At 44.2% G+C, this 21,989-nt stretch overlaps 2 protein-coding genes across 7 annotated transcripts; one reads left to right on the top strand and one right to left on the bottom strand.

Moving 5' to 3' along the window:
• Positions 1–6,690: 6,690 nt before the first annotated feature.
• Positions 6,691–10,626, bottom strand: LOC136520939 (uncharacterized). Of its 3 annotated transcripts, none has more exons than XM_066514631.1 (2): positions 10,192–10,626; positions 6,691–6,829 (listed from the first exon to the last, which is right to left on the bottom strand). In XM_066514631.1, the coding sequence occupies exon 1, from the start codon at positions 10,590–10,592 to the stop codon at positions 10,206–10,208; it is 387 nt and encodes a 128-aa protein (XP_066370728.1). In that variant the 5' UTR covers positions 10,593–10,626; the 3' UTR covers positions 6,691–6,829; positions 10,192–10,205. The 3 variants fall into 3 exon arrangements, with proteins under 3 accessions (XP_066370728.1, XP_066370727.1, XP_066370726.1); XM_066514630.1 differs by having other exon boundaries at positions 6,714–6,847; XM_066514629.1 differs by having other exon boundaries at positions 6,826–6,954.
• On the top strand, positions 6,754–10,190 carry LOC136520938 (MADS-box transcription factor 33-like). 4 transcript variants are annotated; one of them, XM_066514626.1, is made up of 8 exons: positions 6,754–7,055; positions 7,140–7,218; positions 7,512–7,573; positions 8,646–8,742; positions 8,823–8,864; positions 9,028–9,069; positions 9,255–9,296; positions 9,643–10,190. In XM_066514626.1, exons 1-8 carry the CDS (start codon positions 6,754–6,756, stop codon positions 9,730–9,732), a joined length of 756 nt encoding a protein of 251 aa, XP_066370723.1. In that variant the 3' UTR covers positions 9,733–10,190. The 4 variants fall into 4 exon arrangements, with proteins under 4 accessions (XP_066370723.1, XP_066370722.1, XP_066370725.1 ...); XM_066514625.1 differs by having other exon boundaries at positions 6,754–7,218; XM_066514628.1 differs by having other exon boundaries at positions 6,754–7,218; positions 9,028–9,083.
• Positions 10,627–21,989: the final 11,363 nt, after the last annotated feature.

Genomic DNA, 21,989 nt, shown 5'->3' with positions numbered 1-21,989 from the left:
GGTGCTTAGACTCGGTTACTCGTGGATGTACCCTATATTTCGGATTGGTGGTAGCTCGCGAGGATGACTCTTATAGCCTCGTTGAATCCTTTATAGTCCACCTCACGTTTGTAGGCTGAGCAGGACCTTGTTACTATAGGAAACATACTTTAACTGTGTTTTCCTTAGTAATATCACTAGAATTGAACAGTAGAAGACATAGCTTACTGAAGTTAGAACTAGAAGACCTAAGTAATCCCCTTTACGCTCCTGTTATCTTAAGTCTTATTGCTACTCTGGGTTAAGTTAGACCTAGTTAATCTTACACATGTTTTCTTGAGTTCGAGATATTCTAGAATACTTTCTGGTGAAGTGCTACATTGGTATCCGTGCGCTTGCAGATTATTTTATGTGCGTTAATATATACCAATAGTCACGCATGGAGCATGACACTAGGGAACAAAGCCCCTCCAACGGCTTCAAGGGCTCGTGGCTTGCTGGCCCGCTCGTTAAACCCCTAAGCTAGATGCCTTTGCCACTAAGAAGCCTCTAGAAGGTACACATGGTGGAGGTCGGTCCATCTGCGAGGCCTGACGGTTAGAACATCTGAACAGAGCAGCCAGATGACATCCCAGGGCTTCTCTAACTCCACGACAATACCAAGGTCCATCTGCGAGGCAACAACGCCCTCCTGGACTCCATGGCATGTAGACCATAGACTAGATCCCCCAAACCGTCGTGTACCCAACCTACCTCAGTATATAAGGGGAGGTTAGATCCTGAGAGAGGGAGGATGAAACAGAACTAAACAGAGTCCTCATGACAACTCTAACGATCGCATCATGCATTTCAATTAGTTGTGCGATTTTAATGGGTCGTTTGATTTGCTTGAGAATTCTTTGGTTTGGTGTTTTTTCATAGATCTAGTATAACCGACTTGCTTTTGATTTTTGGTAGCTGCAGGAGATCGTGATATCCCAGACTGGGCAACCGACTCAAACGTCTCTCTTTTATGATTTTTATAATAGATGGATTCCAAGACAATTATAGTAATATGAAGAGATTAGGTAATATTATTTTGTATGACTTAAACTGCCTGCAGGACTCGGTTTGATTCGGGGGAAAGCCGAGTGGACTGGGAAAGCGAAGACGCGTCGGACATGCGTGCCGTGCCGTGCTGTGTTTCTTTTTTATCTCTTTCGGCCAGAAGAAAAAAATCCAGACAAAAAAAACAGAACTTTTACCTTTATTCATTTTCTATTTTGATTAAAATTCCTATTCAGATTTAGGATCGGAAAAATCTATTTGGATTAGGATTTCTTGCTATCCATATATTACTTAAAACTGTGTATATATTAGAATCGGACTCCGTATCATGCTAGACAAGAGTTATTCTAACTCGTATGAGCACATGTTATATATATAAGTCCGGACGAAAGAAACTCTCCATTGTCTGGTAGTTAAAGGGATGGACCAAAAATGGATGGACGAAAAAAAATGGCCGAAAATTTTGGCTCTTTATATATATATATATATATATATATATATATATGGTATGCCTATTATATAATGTTGTCATGCATTATGGTTGTTTCTTATATTTGTAGTAATCTTGTGTTTACTGAGAAAATTATGATATATTTTACTTTATTCTAGAGCTTTTATATTTAAATGGACTAAGTGCTTACCTTATATGAAAAATTGATTTTGACTGTTATGTGAGGCCATCTTTACTTATTTTGTGATAGAGATAACACTAGTGTTGTAGTGTATGCTATTCTTCTTCCCAGTATTTTATTTAATTATAGGTGTCGTTAAGCCGACTATTTAGTACCATCCCACCACCCCTGCAATCAAAAGTGGATTTATTGAAAGTTGACAAGATTTGGGCCGTTGGGGATAAATCTTTGTCGAGTGTTGAGCATGTTGAGCGTGTTGTAGAAAAGATTGGGACACCCATCCAAACAATATGTTAGCCTCCCTAGAACTTGATTCGGAAGCTTGCAAGAGCTATCAGGACAAGGAAGTTCTATCATGACAAAATTCGACCTGCGCTAGTGGATAGAGGTTTAGTCTCACCATACACACTGTCTGATAAACTGGGAATTGAGTTGCATAAGGAAATCCATAGGATAACCTCATATTACCCCGAGTACATAACCACACTCGAGTTGACGATGGAGCTGACATCAATGATAGAGACACTATGGACTCGCTGCTTTGATAGTGTTGCATGGTGATAGAGGATTGGGACAAGCATCTGGGGGCGTCAAGAGTCACATTTCTATTTGATCGCACTGTGGCGTTTGATGGGTCTAATGTTTATAGGGGGGAATGTGATGCCTCCCACAAGACCATACCTGGACCTGGCAAAGGTACTGGACCTAACAATAGTGCTAACAAAGGTGCTGAGAAAGATGGAATAGCTATGGCTTGTTCTGGTGTTTGAAACCACATAAATCAAATATTGTCATCCATTTTAGTTAAAAGAGTTTGGCTGTAAAACATCAAACATGGCAGAGGTAATAGCTAATGGAATAAGGTTAGGCCACCACGAGTCCTTTTTGGGTTGCTTGGGTAGCAAGCTCATGTATCGCATATTGTGTTAACTTCTGCCTATAGACCCCAATGATAGTAGTTTAGCTGCACAACTAAACATGTTGTTGAAGTACATGAGGAAGTACTTTGATAAGCTTTTGCCAAGATGGGAAAGCCGGGAGAAGATGTTTTTCGTTGATGGAGTCATGAGAGAAGCAGGACATCAGAACATGTTAGCCAATGAGGAGGCTTTGGAGATTCGGTCTCTTGCTCGCAAGACTGCACACTTTCTAATCAGAAATCCTATATTTAAGTTCATTCAGAAGTCAACCGTTGTCAGTAGTTTACATAAAAAGCATCAACCCCTCTTGATCTGCAGTTTGAGAATGCTTTATGTGGAGGTAGATGAGGGGCACAAGATTGATGTGCTATGGCACATCACTTCTGCATTGCGTCCTGTGAGGTTTCATGTTGTGATGTTTGATTCGAAGTCAAGGGTGGATTACGACAAAGATATCAACTATTTATTTGGTGACTATGCTGTGAGGAGAGTTAGCAAGGAGGGGTATTCTTTCTATACCATTGACGTGACCAATACTAATTTCCCCACGATTTCGACGTGATCAATACTAATTCCCCCATGATTTTGAACAGAAGGGCCCCCAACGAAAACCTTCTAATCTATTTTGACGCAACAATACCGCAACAAGAACCCAAAAGCTATTCCAGATCCCGACACTAGTTTTTAGATTACTTTAGTTTAGCCAACAAAATTGAGAGGACAAATAATGAGAGAGCAAATGAGAGAGAGGAAGGCAAATAGCTGAACGATCAGCCCAAATGTCCCTCTCCACCTCCCCCTATCCTTTTTATTGGAGAGATGGGAGAGGAGATTCTCTTTATGCCCCCCGGTGGGGTTTATATTCACATAAACGCCACTGGAGCTACAAATGGGCCCCTAGTAGAGTTTGTATTTACATAAATGCCATTACAAGCTACAAAGAGCCCCCCACCCCAACCAATATTATTTTGTGAGCTCTTGGCTATGTAATTGGGTCCTAAACATGATGATGGGTCCCTAACATATAATGTACCCAACAACAGAACCGTTCCATCTCCAACCAAACAATATCTTAAAGTACTGATAAAGACATGCCTCATTTGCACATTTTCTAAAGCACTGGTGCTATAATTTCAAAATGAATTATGTAATGTTTGTCTCCCCTAGAATGTAATTGTTGTGATAAGGAAATATGGTAATGTATGTTATGTGATATAAGGGCGGTTATGCGTGCTAGAAATCTCAATCTTCATACTTTACATCACTTTAGTTAAGTTATTATGTTCGAAGACAAACACTTTTTAGACATTTTTTTAGAATTACACTTATCTTAATTTATATAAATTTAAGATATTCATAAATTAAGAAAATATATTTTTATATAGGCATCATAATTGTTAGCCGGAGACCGGACTGGCACCTTTTAGATTTATTCCAATGTCCTATGGATTAAATATCTGGAAGTAGTTGGGTGTTTACCAGTTAAGGCTGTTATAGAGTAGTAGACCTAGCTCATTTACCTGTACAAGCTTTATGGGCAAAAAAACAACAGCAACAACAATTGCACTCTGGATAAACCCAGCCCAAAGGCAAAAAGAACTTGAAGCCGGAGCGGCCTCTCAGGGCCGCCGCCCGCCTGTCAAAAGCAGCTAGTAGCCTAGCACTGGCCACGGCTGCATCCCGGGGCCCTTGCCGCTGCATGCCACCTCCGCCTCCGAGGAACAGGAATCATGCACCCAACTGCGCAGCCACGCAACCTGCAAAGCGAAGCCGCTGCTGGTGCCATGGACTCTGCTGTCTGCTCCACTGCTAGTAGGAAGAACTGTAGTTCATACATATGTAGGCGCGACCATCTCGGGCTGCTGACGCGAGCAGTACGGGCAGCAGAATCCATCAGATTTCCATGGACCAGAAGACCTTGCATCATGTTGCCTGTTGCGTTGTGTGCGTTCAGGGCGCTGCTGCGACTCAGGAGTCAGGAACATGGAGAAGGGAACAAAAGCACATAGAGGAGCTAGACGTACCGACCTGATGGCAGATGTCACTGTACATCAGCTGATGGCCTCACTGGTCACTGCAGTATTGGCACTGGAAGGCGAAGGCCTTGGTCACAAATGCTTCATGACCATAGAACTCAGATCAGACCTTTCCAGTTTCCACCATGTAAGCTGAAGGAATAAAAACTTCAAAAATATTGACCCTAGCTACAGTGCAGCCCAAGCCTATCATGGACTCTGCAGAGTGTGCAAAGCTGAGTTTCCAGATTCCCTGTAATTGGCAGATTCAAACCAAACACACGCAAAACAGATAATGTATAAAAGGAAGGGCTGGAAACACAGCTCCAGTCAGTCAACACAACACATTATTACATATATATTATGATCTGGACAGCAAAAAGAAGCCACGCTCAAAACGTTGACAGGTGTCTACAACATTATTCTCCAATAATTAGGAATAGCATCTCATAGAAGTCATGGACACTTTTCACGAGATAGCATGGTTGCGTGTTGCGTCCATGCATGCATTCCGGTTAAAATCTTTTGACTCGGCTACATACAGCTTTACCTAACAACTGAAATGCCCAGATGTTGTGAAAAGCAAGCGACTCCATGGCATTGACCCCTAGCTAATTTAATAAGCAATGCTGCACAAAATGCTTGAACAAGATGCCAACACATCTACACAGGTTGCACAAAATGAGTGCAGAAGAGGAGTTCCAAGTCAATGTTGGAGAAATCAATACCTTCAAAAGGAGCAATGGCTGCCAGCAGCACTGGTAAAAAAAATCACGGATAACAAGATCAGCCAACCCCCATTGGACAACAAGGGAACAACTTTCAACAGTCAAGTAGTAAAATGGACTGCCTTTTAAATTTTATAAGGAATAACTGAATCAGATTCATCGAAACTTTATTCCAAATCCTAAATACCAAGAAACTGTCCCATATACAGAATAAAAAAAGAAAAGAGTTTCAGTATATTGTAACAAAGAAAAGCAGGAAATATCTTGATCATCAGAGAACAGAAGCCTAAGCCTCAGACTACGGCTAGCTTCATCAATCAACTACTAGACGGCTTTGCAAATATCTAGGATTTTCATGCTCATCACAAACAAGTCCCCACTTCAATCAACTACTAGACGCTTTGCAAATATCTAGGATTTTCATGCTCATCACAAACAAGTCCCCACTTCAAATTTAATCACCATAAATATTTGTTCAAGTACTTGAAGAAAGGCTCCAGTTTTTACTTCCATGCACAAGCAAGTTAAAAAAAATCATACAGGGAATGGGGAACATGAGGCTGCTCAATTCTGGTGTTCGGGCAAGCTTCAAAAACCCAGACAGAGATTAAATTGAGGAACTCTGCTAAGATTAATAGAAGCAGACTAGTAACAAGCCCATTAATCATATATGTTAGACCATTGCACGAGAATAACTGCTAGCCACTTCCAGCATTAATATATGAAAGGATGATAGCAAAAAAGAACTAGAATCATGACAAATACTAGAGATTTTTTGTCAAGAATTTGTAATCAAACACAAAAAGTTCAAACATTGTTTATTTACTAAAACTCACTTGATCAAGTGCTCTTGTGGTGGATGACTAGGACAGGCGAATACCAAGTAAACACACCAGTGTGATGTAGATTTATGAGATAAATCCAGTGTGAGCTAGAGTATAAACTAAGGAATGATTAACTATTTTGGAATATGTGATCTAAAAACAAGTCCTAAAGCTGCTACAGGACCATGGACAAAATAGCTTGAACCCTAAACTTCTACTCTTTCATCCACTTCTGACAGAAAAAGCTAGATTCTTATTGTAGTACAGGAACTTGTTCTACCACAGAAACAGAATACAGCGTTAAAAGTCAATCTTACACAAGAAAGGAAGACTATTAAACATCAAATCTGCCAACATGTCGTTATGTTCAAGGTAACCAATAACAATAAATTCTCGTTACACACAGAACGGCCGAACAGGATCTTAATCATAACTCAAATATACAAACTATTTTATATTACAATATTCATGAGAATTTACAAGAGCATAGATAAAGATGTACAGTGACCTGCGAGGTGCTTTCAAGTGGCCCACAGGGATGCAACCAACACTGCCCAAATGTCATATTCCCTTCAAGGTGGATTGCTATATAAAAGCAGGCTGTGTCAATGCATGTGTATCTGACTTGGGAGGAAAGGGAACTCAGTGTCCGTTTACCACGAGTGCCATCTCTGCAACTTAAATCTGCAAGGCCAATCAAAACTGTAGGTGCAGACAGAGAGAAAACAATGGTCAGAGGGAAGGTGCAAATGCGACGAATTGAGAACCCTGTCCACAGAAGGGTAACCTTCTCCAAGCGCCGGGAAGGACTGCTCAAGAAGACAAGAGAACTCTCAGTGCTTTGTGGTGCTGATGTAGGTGTAATCATATTTTCCTCTACTGGGAAAGTCCATGAACTAGCAACTAACGGGTGCGTTCTCCAAAATTCATGTTGTTATATAGTGAATCTTGCCACAGAACTTCTGAGATGTTTTCCTTTACACAAAAATGCAAGAAACATGCAAAGCTTGGTTGAGAGGTACCAGAGCATCACAGCAAGAGGTCAAATGGAAAGCAAAAATCTACAAAGCCAGGTCTACCTTTCACTTTGCATATTTTGAGAAATTCTGTAACTACTCAAAAGAGACATGTCTATGAATCTTTTAGTGCTATTATACTGCCTCTTCAAGCGAGTACATCGCATTGAGATGTAACCAAGGATAGCATAAGTGTGGAATTTGAGCGATGGTTGGGGGAGCGAGAGAACTGATTAGCCTTTTAAGTAAAAAAAAACAAATCTCAACTTCTGATCTAATACTAAAACTAATAGCATTTTTTCCTTTATAATGATAGCAAATATAACTGATAATATTTTTATGCTTAACAGGTAACAGAGCATTGGGTTTCCTTGTTAAAGGAAGAGATATGTCTATGGCAGCATGGTTTAAGGTAAGGTTCATGATCAAGATGATAAGCCCATGAATGACTTGCATTGTAGATGGGCAGAAGTGGCTTAAGGAGATATCATGTGTAGCTAAGAGTCTAAGATATGCAGCTTCCGCTGCTCAGCCCCCAAAAAATGACCTGTGGGTTGTGAAACTCCAGAAGATGCTCATCTTGCTTTCTAATCTAACATGAATTATTGACTGTGATCTAAGTAAAACTGCAACACGACATGACCAACATGCTAAGTAACACATACAAAATACTGAAAAATCTCTATGAAGCCTAAAGTTGTAGCACTTCGTTATCAATCTCTTAATTTCTGCACAAATAATTGAAACAGCAAAATTTTAGAAGTGACTGTTAGGAAAATAGGGCCTTAACAGTTAGGGAAATAGGGCCTTACTGGTACACATCTTGGATCTGTCAATTATGTTACGGGCAGAGTCCCACTCATGGGAATCTGGACGAATTGGGGGAAGCTGTAGGTATTATTGCGGGTCAATCAATTGGGGAGCCAGGGACATAGTTTTCAAGGCGTCCAGGCGTACCCAGCTCGCCTGGGAAACAGTGGCGCCTTGTGGCCTAGGAGTCCAGGCGTACCAAGCACTCGCCTGGACGCCTAACCGCCTTTTAAACTATGGCCAAGGACTCAACTAACATTAAGAACTTTTCATGCTGGTGGAGTATTCTCACAGGGGTACTGCCAACCTTATACGATCCCCCTCGAATGGAAAAATCCAATTCAATGAGGATACTACTGTCTACTATTGCAGTCAAGTGTTTCAGTGGGTAATAAAAGAGTTTTGAAACACTTCCTCAGGTGGTAAAGCCAAGTAAACTAGTAAACGTCGCCAAGACACTAACAACAGGAAGCTAATACTAGAAAAAGAAATAACATCCAAGCTTGCATATTAGCTCTAACTGTTCTAGAAATCACGAAACTTTCTATTCTTAATCAAGAAACTTTGGAATTAAAATTTGATTGCATGAGGCATTTAGATTACCAGACATCATGAACCGTCTAACATATAAAAAAGCCTCATCCAACTATAAAGTGAAACATTAATCAAAGCAGATCCACTGGAGGAGGAGCAGAGGACATGAGACTGGATAGACTGCACGCGCTTGAGAAAGGTCTTGAGCTATGGTATTACCGGACACGCTCCACGAAGGCAAGACAACTTTCTCCCCCTTTTTATTTCCAAACTCATTCAGATTAGGCAACAAACTAATGTGAGACATCTTTTATCAGATGAAGATCATGCAGCAAGAAATTCACTTTCTTAAAAACAAGGTCAGCATTAGTGTCTCATAATCTTCCTTAATGGTTCTACAAAAGGCTCCTTTAATTTCAGCATGTTATTTTTTCTCCGTAAGACAAATAGATAACAAAAAGGGAATCTGTGACAGCCGCAGATGTAAAATAGAAGATGACAATGCATTTTCTTGATGTGCAGGAAAGCATACTTAAATCAGCAAATGAAAATCTTCAACAGAAGGTAATAACAAGCAGGTATTTTGCAATATTTATTTGGAAAAATGAAATCCTCAGCCTTACATAATAGCATAAACGGCAAGCACAAATTTAAAGTGCATATTTAGGCAGGAAATATGTTAATTACATTAAAATGCAATTTCAAAATCCTGAGCTCTCAATGTTAGATAATATTTTTTTTGTATACAGGAAGGCATCCTGAAAGCAGCAAACGAAGTTCTCCAACAGAAGGTAACAATAGATAGATAGTTTGCAGTATTCCCTTCGAAAAATGGTGATCGATTAGCCAGTTAGCCTTACATATTATTGCTTCTACACATAGCTAGCATGAACTGCAACTTAAAATTTTAAGCCCACAATTAGGAGAAGAGATAAATAACAAATTTAAATCCTGAATTCAGTCTTTATTGAAAACCACCCCAACTTCACCAGGTAGTAACTACCAAAACAAACTCCACATTTATAAGAGAAGTTAGATCGCACTCTCCATTTGATTGCAAATATAGGATATACTTTCAGTAGAAAGTACAAGATGCTAATGATACAGCTAACTGACTAGCTCATTTCCTACTGCCAGGTGAATGAACAGAATGAATTTATAAACAACTGCTCGGCCTTTTATGGATCTTCATATTCGATGCATTACAACACAAATGAGAGATGCTAATTTACGATATAGTCGTTCGGGAATAACTGGTGTTGATGTTATTTGGTGTGTTTATCAGTAGGACACACATGTATTGATATTTTCATCATTCAGGTTTCAGACAGCACGTTTGTATTAAATAAACATTTGAATTGAGCGGTACTGTATTCTGGTTTGTTCTTCTCAGGTATCCCCTGTATGCTGAGACTACTACTTTGCAATCCAATTTCTTATCTCAGTGTGCAGAAAAAATTTTAAGCACCTGGCAGGCAAATGTTTTCTACTGCTCCATACAAAAATGAAAACATTTGAAATCCTCTGTTTAGTCATCTCCCTGAACTCCCATCGAAATGCTTCGTGCGAATTGACAGCGTTATGATGTTGATGAAAATCGCGAGGTATATGTTAAGAAGCAGCAAGACAGGTGCGAGGAATATACAGAAAAAACAAGTGCAAATTTAAGAGGGGGAGACGGGGTACCTTGGGCGGGTCGTTCACAGCAGCGCGATAAGGACGAAGAGCAGGAGCGCGGCAACAAACGAGTACTTGATGGCGGCGGCGAAGATTGCAGCGGAGATGAGCGCGATCTGCAGCAGAAGCGAGGCGCCAGCCCATGCGAGCGCGCCCGTGAGCACCACCGCCGCGGCGTTGGCGGGGTCCGGGGACAGCAGCTCGCCCCAGCGGATCTCCGACAGTGCCGGGAGCGACGGGGCTCGCCGCTCCTTCTCCCCCTCCGCTGGGGGCCCGCCGTCGCCGTCACCGTTGCCGCCGCGGGAGGCCGCACGGGCCACCGCGAGGCGCGGGATGACGAATCTGGGGTGGACGGCCGCGAGGCGCGCGGGGAGATGGTGTGGAACTAGGGTTCCGGCGTGTGCCGCCATGGAAGGGAGGAACAGAGACAGCAGAGCAGCAGAGGGGAAGGGAATGGGGGATTTATTTTTATTTTTAATCTTTTTTAAACAATATTTTAATACTAATCCCAAAAAAATATTTGCAAATATGACCCTTTTGATCGCGACTGTACCACGTTGTCGCACCACATGCGCTGGCGCGACAAGCCGAGCTATCGTGGCATTCATGTTTGACCCTGCTGGCGTGGCGTACTGTGGGCCCCGTCTTGTCGTGACAACGACTCAGGCGCGACAGAGCTGCCGCCTGACGCGATAGGCCCATATAAAGGCCGCGACCCAGCTTGTTTTCCCTCCCTCTCTTCACTTTGGGCGAGCTCGAGGTGAGTTCTTGTTCCAGTGTTGTCTTCTCTTTCTCCCATCCTCTATTTGTCTTTGATAAAGTTTGCATTTGCATTTCAGGTTTGAACCCTCTCGTGCATGAGGTATGACTCCCTCACCTCTGTTGTTATTTTTTTGTTTAGTTGATGTTTTTATACTGCTCTGGTTTACACTGCTGTGTGCAATACTGACTTCCGTTTGGTTTAATGAAAGTTGCTTTGGCTAACCACGTTTAATATATTATGGTTTATGATGTACTTGTTGAACTTGTATGATTTTTCTGATTGGTTTTGGTTGGCACTGCATTAGAGTTTGACTGCACTAGTTTAGATAGCAGTATGAGTTGGAGTGTTGTTTGTAAACCTTCTTGGAAGTGTGTGATTTCAAGTATTTTTGTGTTGATTAGATGTATAGATGAGTTGGACTATGTATATATAGACATCATTTACATTCAATAAGTTTGTTTTAGGGTTTGTCTTCATGGGTTTACATGATTATAGAGATGATTGAGATGAAAATTATTGTTGAACTGTGTAATAGTATTGGTTCATATCTTTGCTTTCTTGAACTACTTTGTAATAGGTTCAATGGCGGTTCCAAATGACAACCAATTCGTGCACCATCCGAAGGATCATGGTGCTATCGGTCCTTTCCTACCAGCAGAGCCAATACCATTGTGTTATTGTGGGTTACCGGCATTTGTGAAGCAGTCAAGGCATTCCGCGTCAGCTAGGCGAGCTTTCTACTATTGCCAACTTAAGCGACGTCCCCCGACACTTGATGCCTACCTAGAGGGATGCAAATTTTATCAGTGGATCGATGGTGATGAAATGTTCGAGCCGTTGATTATATTGTTTCCTTATGACCCCTGGAAGAGTGTTCCATATGCAGAATATGTTTGTTGGGTTACGCCGCCACCGAACCCTCCGAAAATGATAGAGGCAGAGAAGGTTGATGATGTTTTGCGTCATCTAGCTAATCCTCCTAGATGCCATTGTGGAGTGTCGGCGCAACTAACTACTCCCAGCCAACGTGGAGCATTCACTGCCTTTTATCGCTGTGGATTGCCAGATTATGTAAGTTCTCATGAAAGCAATCTATCTCTAAGCTTGTATGTGTTTTGCACATACAATGTTACACTTGGAATATGTGTTTTTTGCAGAGAGGGTTCCCATATTGTGACTTTGAGGAGTACAACTATGGACCCAAATTGTACTGTCCTTCAGAGTATGAATTTGCGGAGTTTCAAGCAAGCATGCACTAAGATGCTAGACCGTAAGTACAAGTGTGGCATCAAGGCTCGCGAAGGAGTTGTTTCGTCTGAGTTAGGATACGGATACTACTGTGGCAATGCTTATGGAGGTCGGTCTGTGTTATGGGTTAGTTGATTGAACCAGGGGGGGTATGACCCCGGATATTTATGGTAGACCACATGGGCTACGCCCCCAGGGGCGGCCCAGCCCACAAGATGAAGCCTTGTGGGGCACGACTCTGCTCGACGCCTTCCGTAAGACACTAGGAAGATATCCTGAAGATACTACGAGATCTGTTAGGATACGTATAATCCAAAGATTCCTGTAATCTGTTATTACTTTCTGGTTATCTCTCAGATCTAACCAACCTGTAACCGTATCCCCTGGACTATATAAGGCGGGCAGGGACCCCCTCCAAACTCATGCAATATCATACGATAGCTAATACAAACCAACATACCATAGGAGTAGGGTATTACGTCATATTGATGGCCTAAACCTATCTAACTCATGTGTCTCTATTGCCTTCTTGTTCTTGATCACACGCTTCTCTGCCGATCAATCTACCTTTGTGGGATACCCCTCGGAGGACTACCGATGATATTCTATCAACAGTTGGCGCGCTAGATAGGGGTGTGCATGCTGTTTCCTTGTCGAACAAGATGACTTTTTCCGTAGGCTCTTCGTCCCTCCCGTAGCCTGGCCAGATCTTCATGGTCGGATCCATCTCGTGGATCATCAACGCTGATAGAGTTGGAGAGCTCCTTGAGCCAGTGCAGATCAATTCTACGCTGATCACCCCACACCTGCGATTGCAGATCCGATCTCGGAACCACCTCCAAGGTTGCCCTCATCGACGACTCACCGCCCGCTTCCTCGCTACCGGAGGAGGCAGATCAACAATGATGATCTGATCGCATCCATCGATTGGGTTGGTTTGAAGCTCACCGATTGCCTCTCCATCGCCGAATCGGCTCTGGACACTCTAGTTCAACGCCGACCACCCTCCGATCCAAATCTATCGGAGGCTGCTTGGGAAACTCCAAGGGTTATGGCCCTACCCTTTGGGTTCACCAACGCCGCTGTCGCTTACCAAGATGCCCTAAGGGGCAGATTCACCGACCAGGTTGTAGATATCCATCCTCCCGTCGACTAGATCACCGACCAGCCTTTGCCGGCTGTCAACATGCTCCATGTCGCCTGATGCTCCAGAGCGTCCCGTCAGACCATCCCAGAGGAGAATCCGGACTCCGAGTTCTAGGGCTCTATGGAGACCGTCGCCAAAACGACCACTGAACTACTTCTTTCCCCCTCCGTTCCGTGGTGACATAATCTTCAACGTCAACATCGACAGCCCCCTCAGAACAGTGAAACCGAGGAGGAACGCACCGCTCGTGAGAACTGGAATGTCAACCATGCACAACATTGAGCAAACGAGATTGTCCTTGCAAGAGCCGAGCAGCAGCTTGACTCGCAAGGAAGACCACTCCAACGCAACCTTGATGACGAGTTTGTCCGTGTCGATGGCCACAATGTCTACAAGACCCCAAGCGCCAACCTGGTCATGGCTGCCAATGAGCTCGCTCGGCTCCCGCAGACACCGGAGGTCGCCAAGGTCGTCGCAATGCTTAAAGCGGCGCATTGTTAGGTCAATGAGATCTGCCAGGATCAGAGACCTTCTTACTCCACAACTTCAATTCGCCGATCAGTCGCCACAAGATCTAATCGCCGCCCAAGTCGCTTCATCGACCAGCATCGCGACGATAGGCAACCCCTCCAGGGTGGAGCTAGGGGCAACCGCATTGAACATCACCGCCAACCCGACTAGGAGGTCGACCAGGATGTCCGAGTGCACCTCAACAATCTTTGAGATGCACGACGACTTATCAACAAATGCCATTTTGGTCGCCATGAAGAAGAAGTATGCCGCCGCCAAGAGTACGAGCAAGAGTACGGTAACCTGGACTCAGCTCTCGAGCCGCTCGCCGCCGGCAACACTATAGACGACGGCGCCGACAACCCCCGAAGGCCCCCCAGCATTCACGAGGGCGCTCCGAACACTTCAGTGGCCCCGTGGTTTTATAATCACCAGGGTCGAGCTCTACGAAGGAAGGATGAATCCAACATAGTGGCTATAGGCTTACGCCACTGCTGTCCACGCCACTGGAGGAGACACCAGTGTCATGGCAAACTATCTTCCCATCATGCTCACGCCAGCCACCATGAGCTAGTTTACAAGCCTTGCCCTAGACTCCATCGAATCCTAGGAAGAGCTGAAAAAACTCTTCATCGATAATTACATGGCTACATGTGCTCGGTCGGGCACCAAGCATGATCTGAACTGCATCAACCAGAAGCCATCCGAGCTCCTCCGTAACTACATTCGATGCTTTTCTGAGATGAGGAACTCTATTCCTATGGCAGAACCGCCCGAAATAGCACACTTACGGAGGCGCTCGTCTTCCACCAGACACTAAGCACCCCGAAAGCAAGCTACAGTGGGCGGTATCCGTCGGGCACACCCTAAGGGAGAACCCAAAAGATCCACATTTTTTCTAAGGATCCAATAATGAGAACGAGTTACAATACTGGTCCATTTCATACATCAGAGTTTCTTAAAAAGTACATTATTACATTACCAAATATCAGAGTACGGAATAATAAATAGTAGAATTTAAAAATAACATCTAGCGATAAGGAACGAGGATCCGTCTGAGCTCACCAGAAGAATCCTCCACACAAAGATACTTCTTATGCATCACCTGCAACAGGGGTAAATAAACCCTGAGTACGCAATGTACTCGCAAGACTTATCCGACTAGTGAGAATAATTTTCCGACTTCAAAGAATATGATAAGCTTTATGGTTTGTTGGTTTCTTTTGGGTAGAAAGCAATACTAATAGTGAGTCCTTACTTATGTTATTATTATTAGTCGCATTAAGTTATTAGCGATCCAGTCTATATAAGCACCTGTTCTACTTTCAAGTAAGAGTTGCGCAATTAATTCCTTTTCATCATCTTCCATCTTTCAGTTCTTACTACGATGCTAGAGTTAAGACATGTCGTACCGACTCGGTGGTGATTCGCAAACCAATGTGCCCAGCTGGGTGCCTCGAAAACACATGCCCCACTTGTACCCTAGGCACAAGTAGGACTAACCCATCAGCCTCCTGTTCCGGGTGTCTAGGTCCCCGTCCAAACTTGGACTCTAAGCTCCCACTCCAGAGTCTTGGACTCAGTGCGGTGCAAGAACCTCCACCATCCCTGCCTCTAATCAGTCGGTCTGAAAAGAGTCAGATCCACGACAAGAGAGCAACAAGTCTTCCCTGCACCCATACCCAAGTATGTGCTCGGGACAATAGATCTGTGACTTGCCTAGCGTCCATTGCAATGACCAGTCCTTAATTGACACGGATAGGGAAAAAGTGTAACCGAGCTATGCCCTCTTGGCCACAGGACACAACCCCTTACACCCACTAGTACCAAACCATATCCCTGCCCGGTCACTATTTTCCTTTCCACCATTTTATCACGAGTGATCATATTTTATCACCTATTTGCGAGTAACGACAGGTTACTCACGCTACCGATATCCTGAGCATAGCAGCTACTCGCTCTGTACTAGTAGGACTCATGGGTAGATATATTTATGCATGTAGTTTTCTATAAAATGTCTATAACTTAAATGCACATTATATATATATATATTCAGTGATAATAAAATAGGGGTTATGCACTGGGGCTTGCCTTGGGCAGGCGATGGGTCAGTAAGGTCAGCACCAAACGGCTCTAGGCTCCCTCCTGCATGAGGATCTCCTCCTCGTACTCCTCAATCACTTCGTCGTATTCCTGTTCGTCGACGGGCACGAAGTCGACGAGCTCGTGATCTATATGCATGAAATGATGATGCAATGCTTAGTAATATAACAACAACAACTCTTAAAATAAAGGTACATCTATTTAACTACTAAGCTAGTGCTACCGACCATGGTACTAAGCTATCTAGTGTTACCGATAACAGGTTTAAAGCATGGCATTCATTATTATAGCAACTACATGTATTCTTACTCCTAATGCTGATTTACGCTATATACGATAAAACAAGGATAATAACTACTCTATTTATCAGCTTACTCTAGGACTATAAAATTTACAGCAAGAACATAATAATCTAGTGAGCCTACTGTAAAATTTTCATAGCCATAGCTAACACCAAGTTACTACAAGAATTCCTACAAATATTAATCTACATAATACTGAGCTCTTTAGTTTGAATTTATGACCCTACCATTGTCATAGCTAACTGTAATCTAACTACACTAACAAGTAGATAGTATTTTTGTGAACCTAACAAAATTTGTTTCACTATTTTTGAATCACTGCACAATTTACTACAAATTAACAAAGTTCAGCTTGAAAACTAAATTGAATAAGCATTAACAAATTCACTGAAAAGATGAAACTAATTTCTATTTCATGGCCCACGAGAGCGACTCGGCCCAACCTGCGACGCCCACGCGCACACTCGCACAGCTTACCGACGCAGCCTAGCATGGGACAGCCCACGCGAGCCAGCGGCCCACGGAAGGAAACCCCGTGCGTGCGCTACATTAATCAAAAGAGCCCTCGGGTTCCAAACAAATGGAACCGCAGTCCATGCCATTATTCCCTTCTCTCACTCACTCTAGCATTTAACCCCCCTGGTTTGCTTTAAATTTACAACGCGAGGTTCTTGGCCAGACTTAACAGAGAACGTGACCCTCCTGGCCTAACGCCGGCGAGCACGCACCTCCACGGCCCTGATTCATACCACCGTGACACTCCTCAACCCAAGCGCATCCGATAGAGGTACTAAACAGCCCGGTTGGTGACGCACAGAGGCATGGCCACACACCACAGCCTTGTTTGGCCCTGGTGGTGCCGATGCCGGTGAATAAACATTGCCTAACGCCTCCACCGCTACTCCTTAACCATCTACAGACTAAGTTAAACAATGTAGAAGTCCTAATTGAGCCACTACTACATTCAAGCACGTCGGCCACAGAAACGGCATCTACCCACTTTCGCCAGGGACGACCACATGCGCTGGTGAACCTCGGCCCTAATTGAGTCAACCAGCTACCCTAGGAGTAAGAGGACCTCACCAAACACGTGACAGATGGACTGGGCGAAGGCACGAGGCTCGGCAAGATGGTCGGCCACAAAAATGGGGTGACTCTGTTTCCCAGCGAGCACGGCGACGGCGTCTCCGGTGACCTGCGGCTCCACCGGTGAAACCACTGCACGAGCATGATCACCAAATCAACCATTACGCAAGGCATAGCCTAATTGAAATGGCGAAGCACCACACGACGCCCTGGCTGTGCGCTCGCTCTGGCAGCCATGGCGGACCACCACGAGGGGAACGCCCTGCCTCACCTCACTGTAGGCCGAACGAACATCGGGATGGCTTCACTCGAAAGCTAACTATCTGAGCTCCTAGTGTGCATAGTTAATTGGAAAATGGTGGAGTGTGTGAGGCCAATTGCAGGGGTGACGCCTAAGGACTTATGGCGGCCGGCGATGGCAAAATTTCAAATGGGCGCCCCTCCCTTGTTCCACCGCCATAGTGGCTGGTTAGGCACGATGTCGTCCTTCCACTTGACCACCACACATGCACGATACAAAGAAAAAGGGTCAGTGCATCGGTTAGGCTTTGGCGTGGCTCGGCCGGCCGATGACCTCCAAGGCAACATGATGAGCGCTTCTGTCGTGGCCTCGCATGCAAGCGTGAGAATGCGGCAAGCAGGACGAGCCCACGCGCATGCACAGCCGATGTCAACGGGAGCAGTAACTGGATGGCAGCGCCGGACGGCACGCAGTGGGAGCGATGTGACGCGACACGAGCAGTTGCCACAGGCAGATGCACTGGAGGAGGGCAGAGCAGCCAGGCATGGCCAGGCCCGGTGCGCGCGTGTGCCGAGTGCTAGAGCAAGGCAATAGGGGACCCTGGCCGGCAGCGTAGGGCCAATGCATGGTGTGTGCGTGCTCAGGCATGATGATGGCCGGTGTGGGAGCATACGTGGCATGCCATGCCAGCAATGCGGTGTGGCCAGTGGGGCGAGGACAATGGCAGGGACGGCCAGTGCGGCGGCCTGCGCGTGGCATGCCTGCACAAGCGTGGCATTGGCGATGCGGCCAGTGCAGTAGCAAGCTGGGTAGGCTAGCGCAGCCGTGCCAGGCCAAACATGGCGGTGACTGCGCCCTAGGCACTAGCATGGCCCAACCCGTGACGTGCTTACTTTTTAAAGCCGTTTAAAAGCTCAAACCCAATGATTCAAGAGTCGAACCAGCTATTCTACACTCAAAAGGGTACCTAGGGCTAGCCAACCATGCCAAAACATCTCGCCACTTCTTAACCCGATCGCTCTACAAAAATTGCCGAACATGGCTTCGTCGACCCATTTTCAAACTTACGCGAAATGACTTAAACTTCGAATGGTTTCGCATCGAATTCCTTTTCCGAGCTTCTTGATATATTAGCTAGTGAACCTCATCCTCGACCGTATGCATTTCATCGTTGCCTATGAAGTTCATACTACAAACTTTATCAAAGTTCGCATAAACGTTCTATAGCATTTTTGTTCGATAAAAATTCGCTTAGAATACTAAACGATATTAAGCGACATGAAGTGTAACGTTTGTTTCTTGTTTCAGATGAACGTTTCAAGTGTCGTACATTGATTTATACTTTATGTTACACACATTTACACATAATTATGATACTCATGTAGTGTTTTAGCAAAAACTGTACAATGTAACACCGAGAGTGTTACAAATCTACCCTCCTAAAACAAAATCTCGACCCGAGATTTCATGTGCCTAGTGTGAGAAAGAGATAGGAAATACATTTTGGCACAGCAACTAACTATTAGAACCGACGAGGAGGTGGGGGTCATGCTGCAATAGGTAACTCTCTTATTCCTAGGTGACTTCATCCTCAGAATGGTTTTGCCACTGCACTTTATAAAATTTTACCACACTGTTCCTGGTTACTCTTTCTTTCTCATCCAGGATTTTTACAGGGTGCTCAACATAAGTCAAATCTGGCTAGAGAGGAAGTCCTTCAATTTCCACAGCTTCATCAAAAATCCACAAACATTTCTTCAGTTGTGATACATGGAACACATTGTGTACCATAGATAGAATATCAGGAAGCTGTAGACGGTAAGCAATTGGGCTACACTACTTCAAGACTTTGTAAGGGCCCACATATCGGGGAGCTAGCTTGCCATGGATACCAAACCAATGCACTCCTCTCATAGGAGACACCTTGAGGTACACATAATCCCCAACTTCAAACTCCAAAGGCCTTCTTCGCTTATCGGCATAGGCTTTCTGCTGACTCTAGGCTGCCTTCAAATGACTTTGAATAAGAATGACTTGCTCATGAGCCTCCTTGATGAATTCTGGCCTAAAATACCCACGGTCTCCCACTTCAACCTAGTTGAGTGGTGTCCTACACATTCTTCCATATAAAGCTTCAAATGGTGCCATGCGGATACTTTCTTGGTAGATATTATTGTAAGAAAATTCAGCCAACTTCAGGCATTCATCCCACTTCTTAGGAAAAGAAATGGCACAAGCTCTCAACATATCTTTGAGCACTTGATTTACTCTTTCGGTTTGGCCATCAGTCTGGGGGTGATAGGCTGAACTACGGAGGAGACTAGTTCCAAGACACTCCTGGAGTTGCTCTTAGAAACGAGAGACAAAAACTGATCCCCTATCAGAGATGATAGTGAGGGGAACTTCATGTAGAGTCACAATCTGGTCTAGGTACAACTCGGCATACTGTCTGACAGAATATTTAGAATTCACTGAGAGGAAATGAGTGGACTTAGTGAGGTGATCCACAATTACCCAGATAGAGTTATAGCCCCTGGTTGTGCGGGGTAAAGCCACAATGAAATCCATGGAAATATCTTCCCACTTCCAAACGGGAATGGGCAAGGGCTGTAAATATCTTGGGGTGCACATATAATCTGCTTTAACCCTACCTCAAATGTCGCACTCCGCGACATGTCGGGTGATGTCCTGCTTCATGTTGGACCACCAGTACAAGTGACGCAGATCATGATACATCTTGTTGCTGCTAGGATGAATAGATAACTTTGAATGGTGAGCTTTATTCAAAATCTTTCTTCTTAGCTCCTCATGGACTGGAACCACCAGCCTATCCTTATATCTTACTACACCATGCTCATCAACACTAAAGTGAGGGCCACGCCCTTCGGCAATCAACTTTCTAATGTGGGGAATTTCTTCGGGGTCTTCCTTTTGCTCCCGAATAATCTGCTCCAGCAATTCTGAGGTCAATGCAATGTGAGCCAACACCTCTGTGTGGTTGAGAGACAAAGGTGTTTCCTCAACCTGGTGTGACTTTTGGCTCAAAGCATTAACCACTACATTGGCCTTTTCTGGGTGATAATGGACCTCCAAGTTGTAATCCTTTATCAATTCTAACCATCTCCGTTGCCTCATATTCAGCTCAGACTGAGTGAAAATATACTTGAGGCTCTTGTGATTAGTAAAGATATGCACTTTGTTGCCCAATAGATAGTGCCTCCAAATCTTTAGAGCGTGGACCACAGCAGCCAGCTCTAAGTCATGGGTGGGGTAATTCACCTCATGCTTTTTCAGTTGGCACGAAGCATAAGCTATCACACGCCCATCTTGCATAAGCACACACCCTAGCCCTGTCTTTGAGGCATCACAATATACATCAAAGGGTTAGTCAATATCTGGTTGGACCAACACTAGAGCAGTGGTCAGAAAATGTCTTCATTGCTTAGAAGGCATCTTCACAGGCTAGACTCTAATCAAACTTAGCTTCTTTTTGGAACAACTTAGTCATTGGCTGGGCTATCTTGGAGAAATCCAGGATGAAACGCCGATAGTACCCCACGAGACCAAGGAACTGACAAATCTGATGCATAAACTTGGGAGACTACCAATCCAACACATCTTGCACCATGCTGGGATCTACCGAAACGCCGTCAGGTGTCAACACATGCCCCAAAAACTACACTCGATCTAACCAAAATTCACACTTGCTGAATTTAGCATAAAGCTTATGTTCTCTTAGTCGAGATAGTACTATCCGAAGGTGTTGGGCATGCTCTTCATCATTCTTGGAATATATCAGGATATCATCAATGAATACTACCACAAACTTGTCCAGCTCTGGCATGAAGACTGAATTCATCAGGTACATGAAGAAGGCAGGAGCATTGGTGAGACCAAAAGACATCACTAGGCACTTATATAGCCCATACCTAGTAGAGAAAGTTGTCTTTGGTATATCATGTGGCCTGATCTTGATCTGATGATAGCCTAATCAAAGATCAATCTTCGAGAACACCTTGGCACCAGCTAGCTGATCGAACAAAGTATCTATGCGGGGCAAAGGATACTTGTTCTTAACTATTACCGTATTAAGAGGGTGGTAATCCACACATATCCATAGAGTACCATCCTTCTTCTTCACAAAAATGGCTTGGCACCCCCACGGTGAAGAACTAGGATGGATGAAACTTTTCCATCAAATCTTCTAGCTGCTTCTTCATTTCTACCAATTCCCTTGGAGCCATGCAGTACGGGCATCTGGAGATAGGGGTAGTACCAGGCTATAGCTCAATGGAGAATTCTACCTCTCTGTCTGGTGGCAACCCAGGAAGATCTTTGGGAAAAACATTTGGGAACTCACACACCACAGGGATGGGGGTAAGATCAGGAGAGGCCTTAGCATGGGCA

This window comes from Miscanthus floridulus, chromosome 18 (genome assembly GCF_019320115.1).
Source record: "Miscanthus floridulus cultivar M001 chromosome 18, ASM1932011v1, whole genome shotgun sequence".
NCBI lineage: Eukaryota > Viridiplantae > Streptophyta > Magnoliopsida > Poales > Poaceae > Miscanthus > Miscanthus floridulus.
This window is presented reverse-complemented; position numbering and strand designations above follow the sequence as displayed.

Excerpts from the sequence above, each read along its gene's own strand:
- LOC136520939 (XM_066514631.1), bottom strand. The coding sequence starts at position 10,592 with ATGGCGGCACACGCCGGAACCCTAGTTCCACACCATCTCCCCGCGCGC.
- LOC136520938 (XM_066514625.1), top strand. The coding sequence starts at position 6,754 with ATGCATGTGTATCTGACTTGGGAGGAAAGGGAACTCAGTGTCCGTTTA. Across the intron at positions 7,219-7,511 it reads GCAAAAATCTACAAAGCCAG|GTAACAGAGCATTGGGTTTC; the intron begins GTCTACCTTTCA and ends TATGCTTAACAG. Across the intron at positions 9,297-9,642 it reads ACGAAGTTCTCCAACAGAAG|GTGAATGAACAGAATGAATT; the intron begins GTAACAATAGAT and ends TCCTACTGCCAG.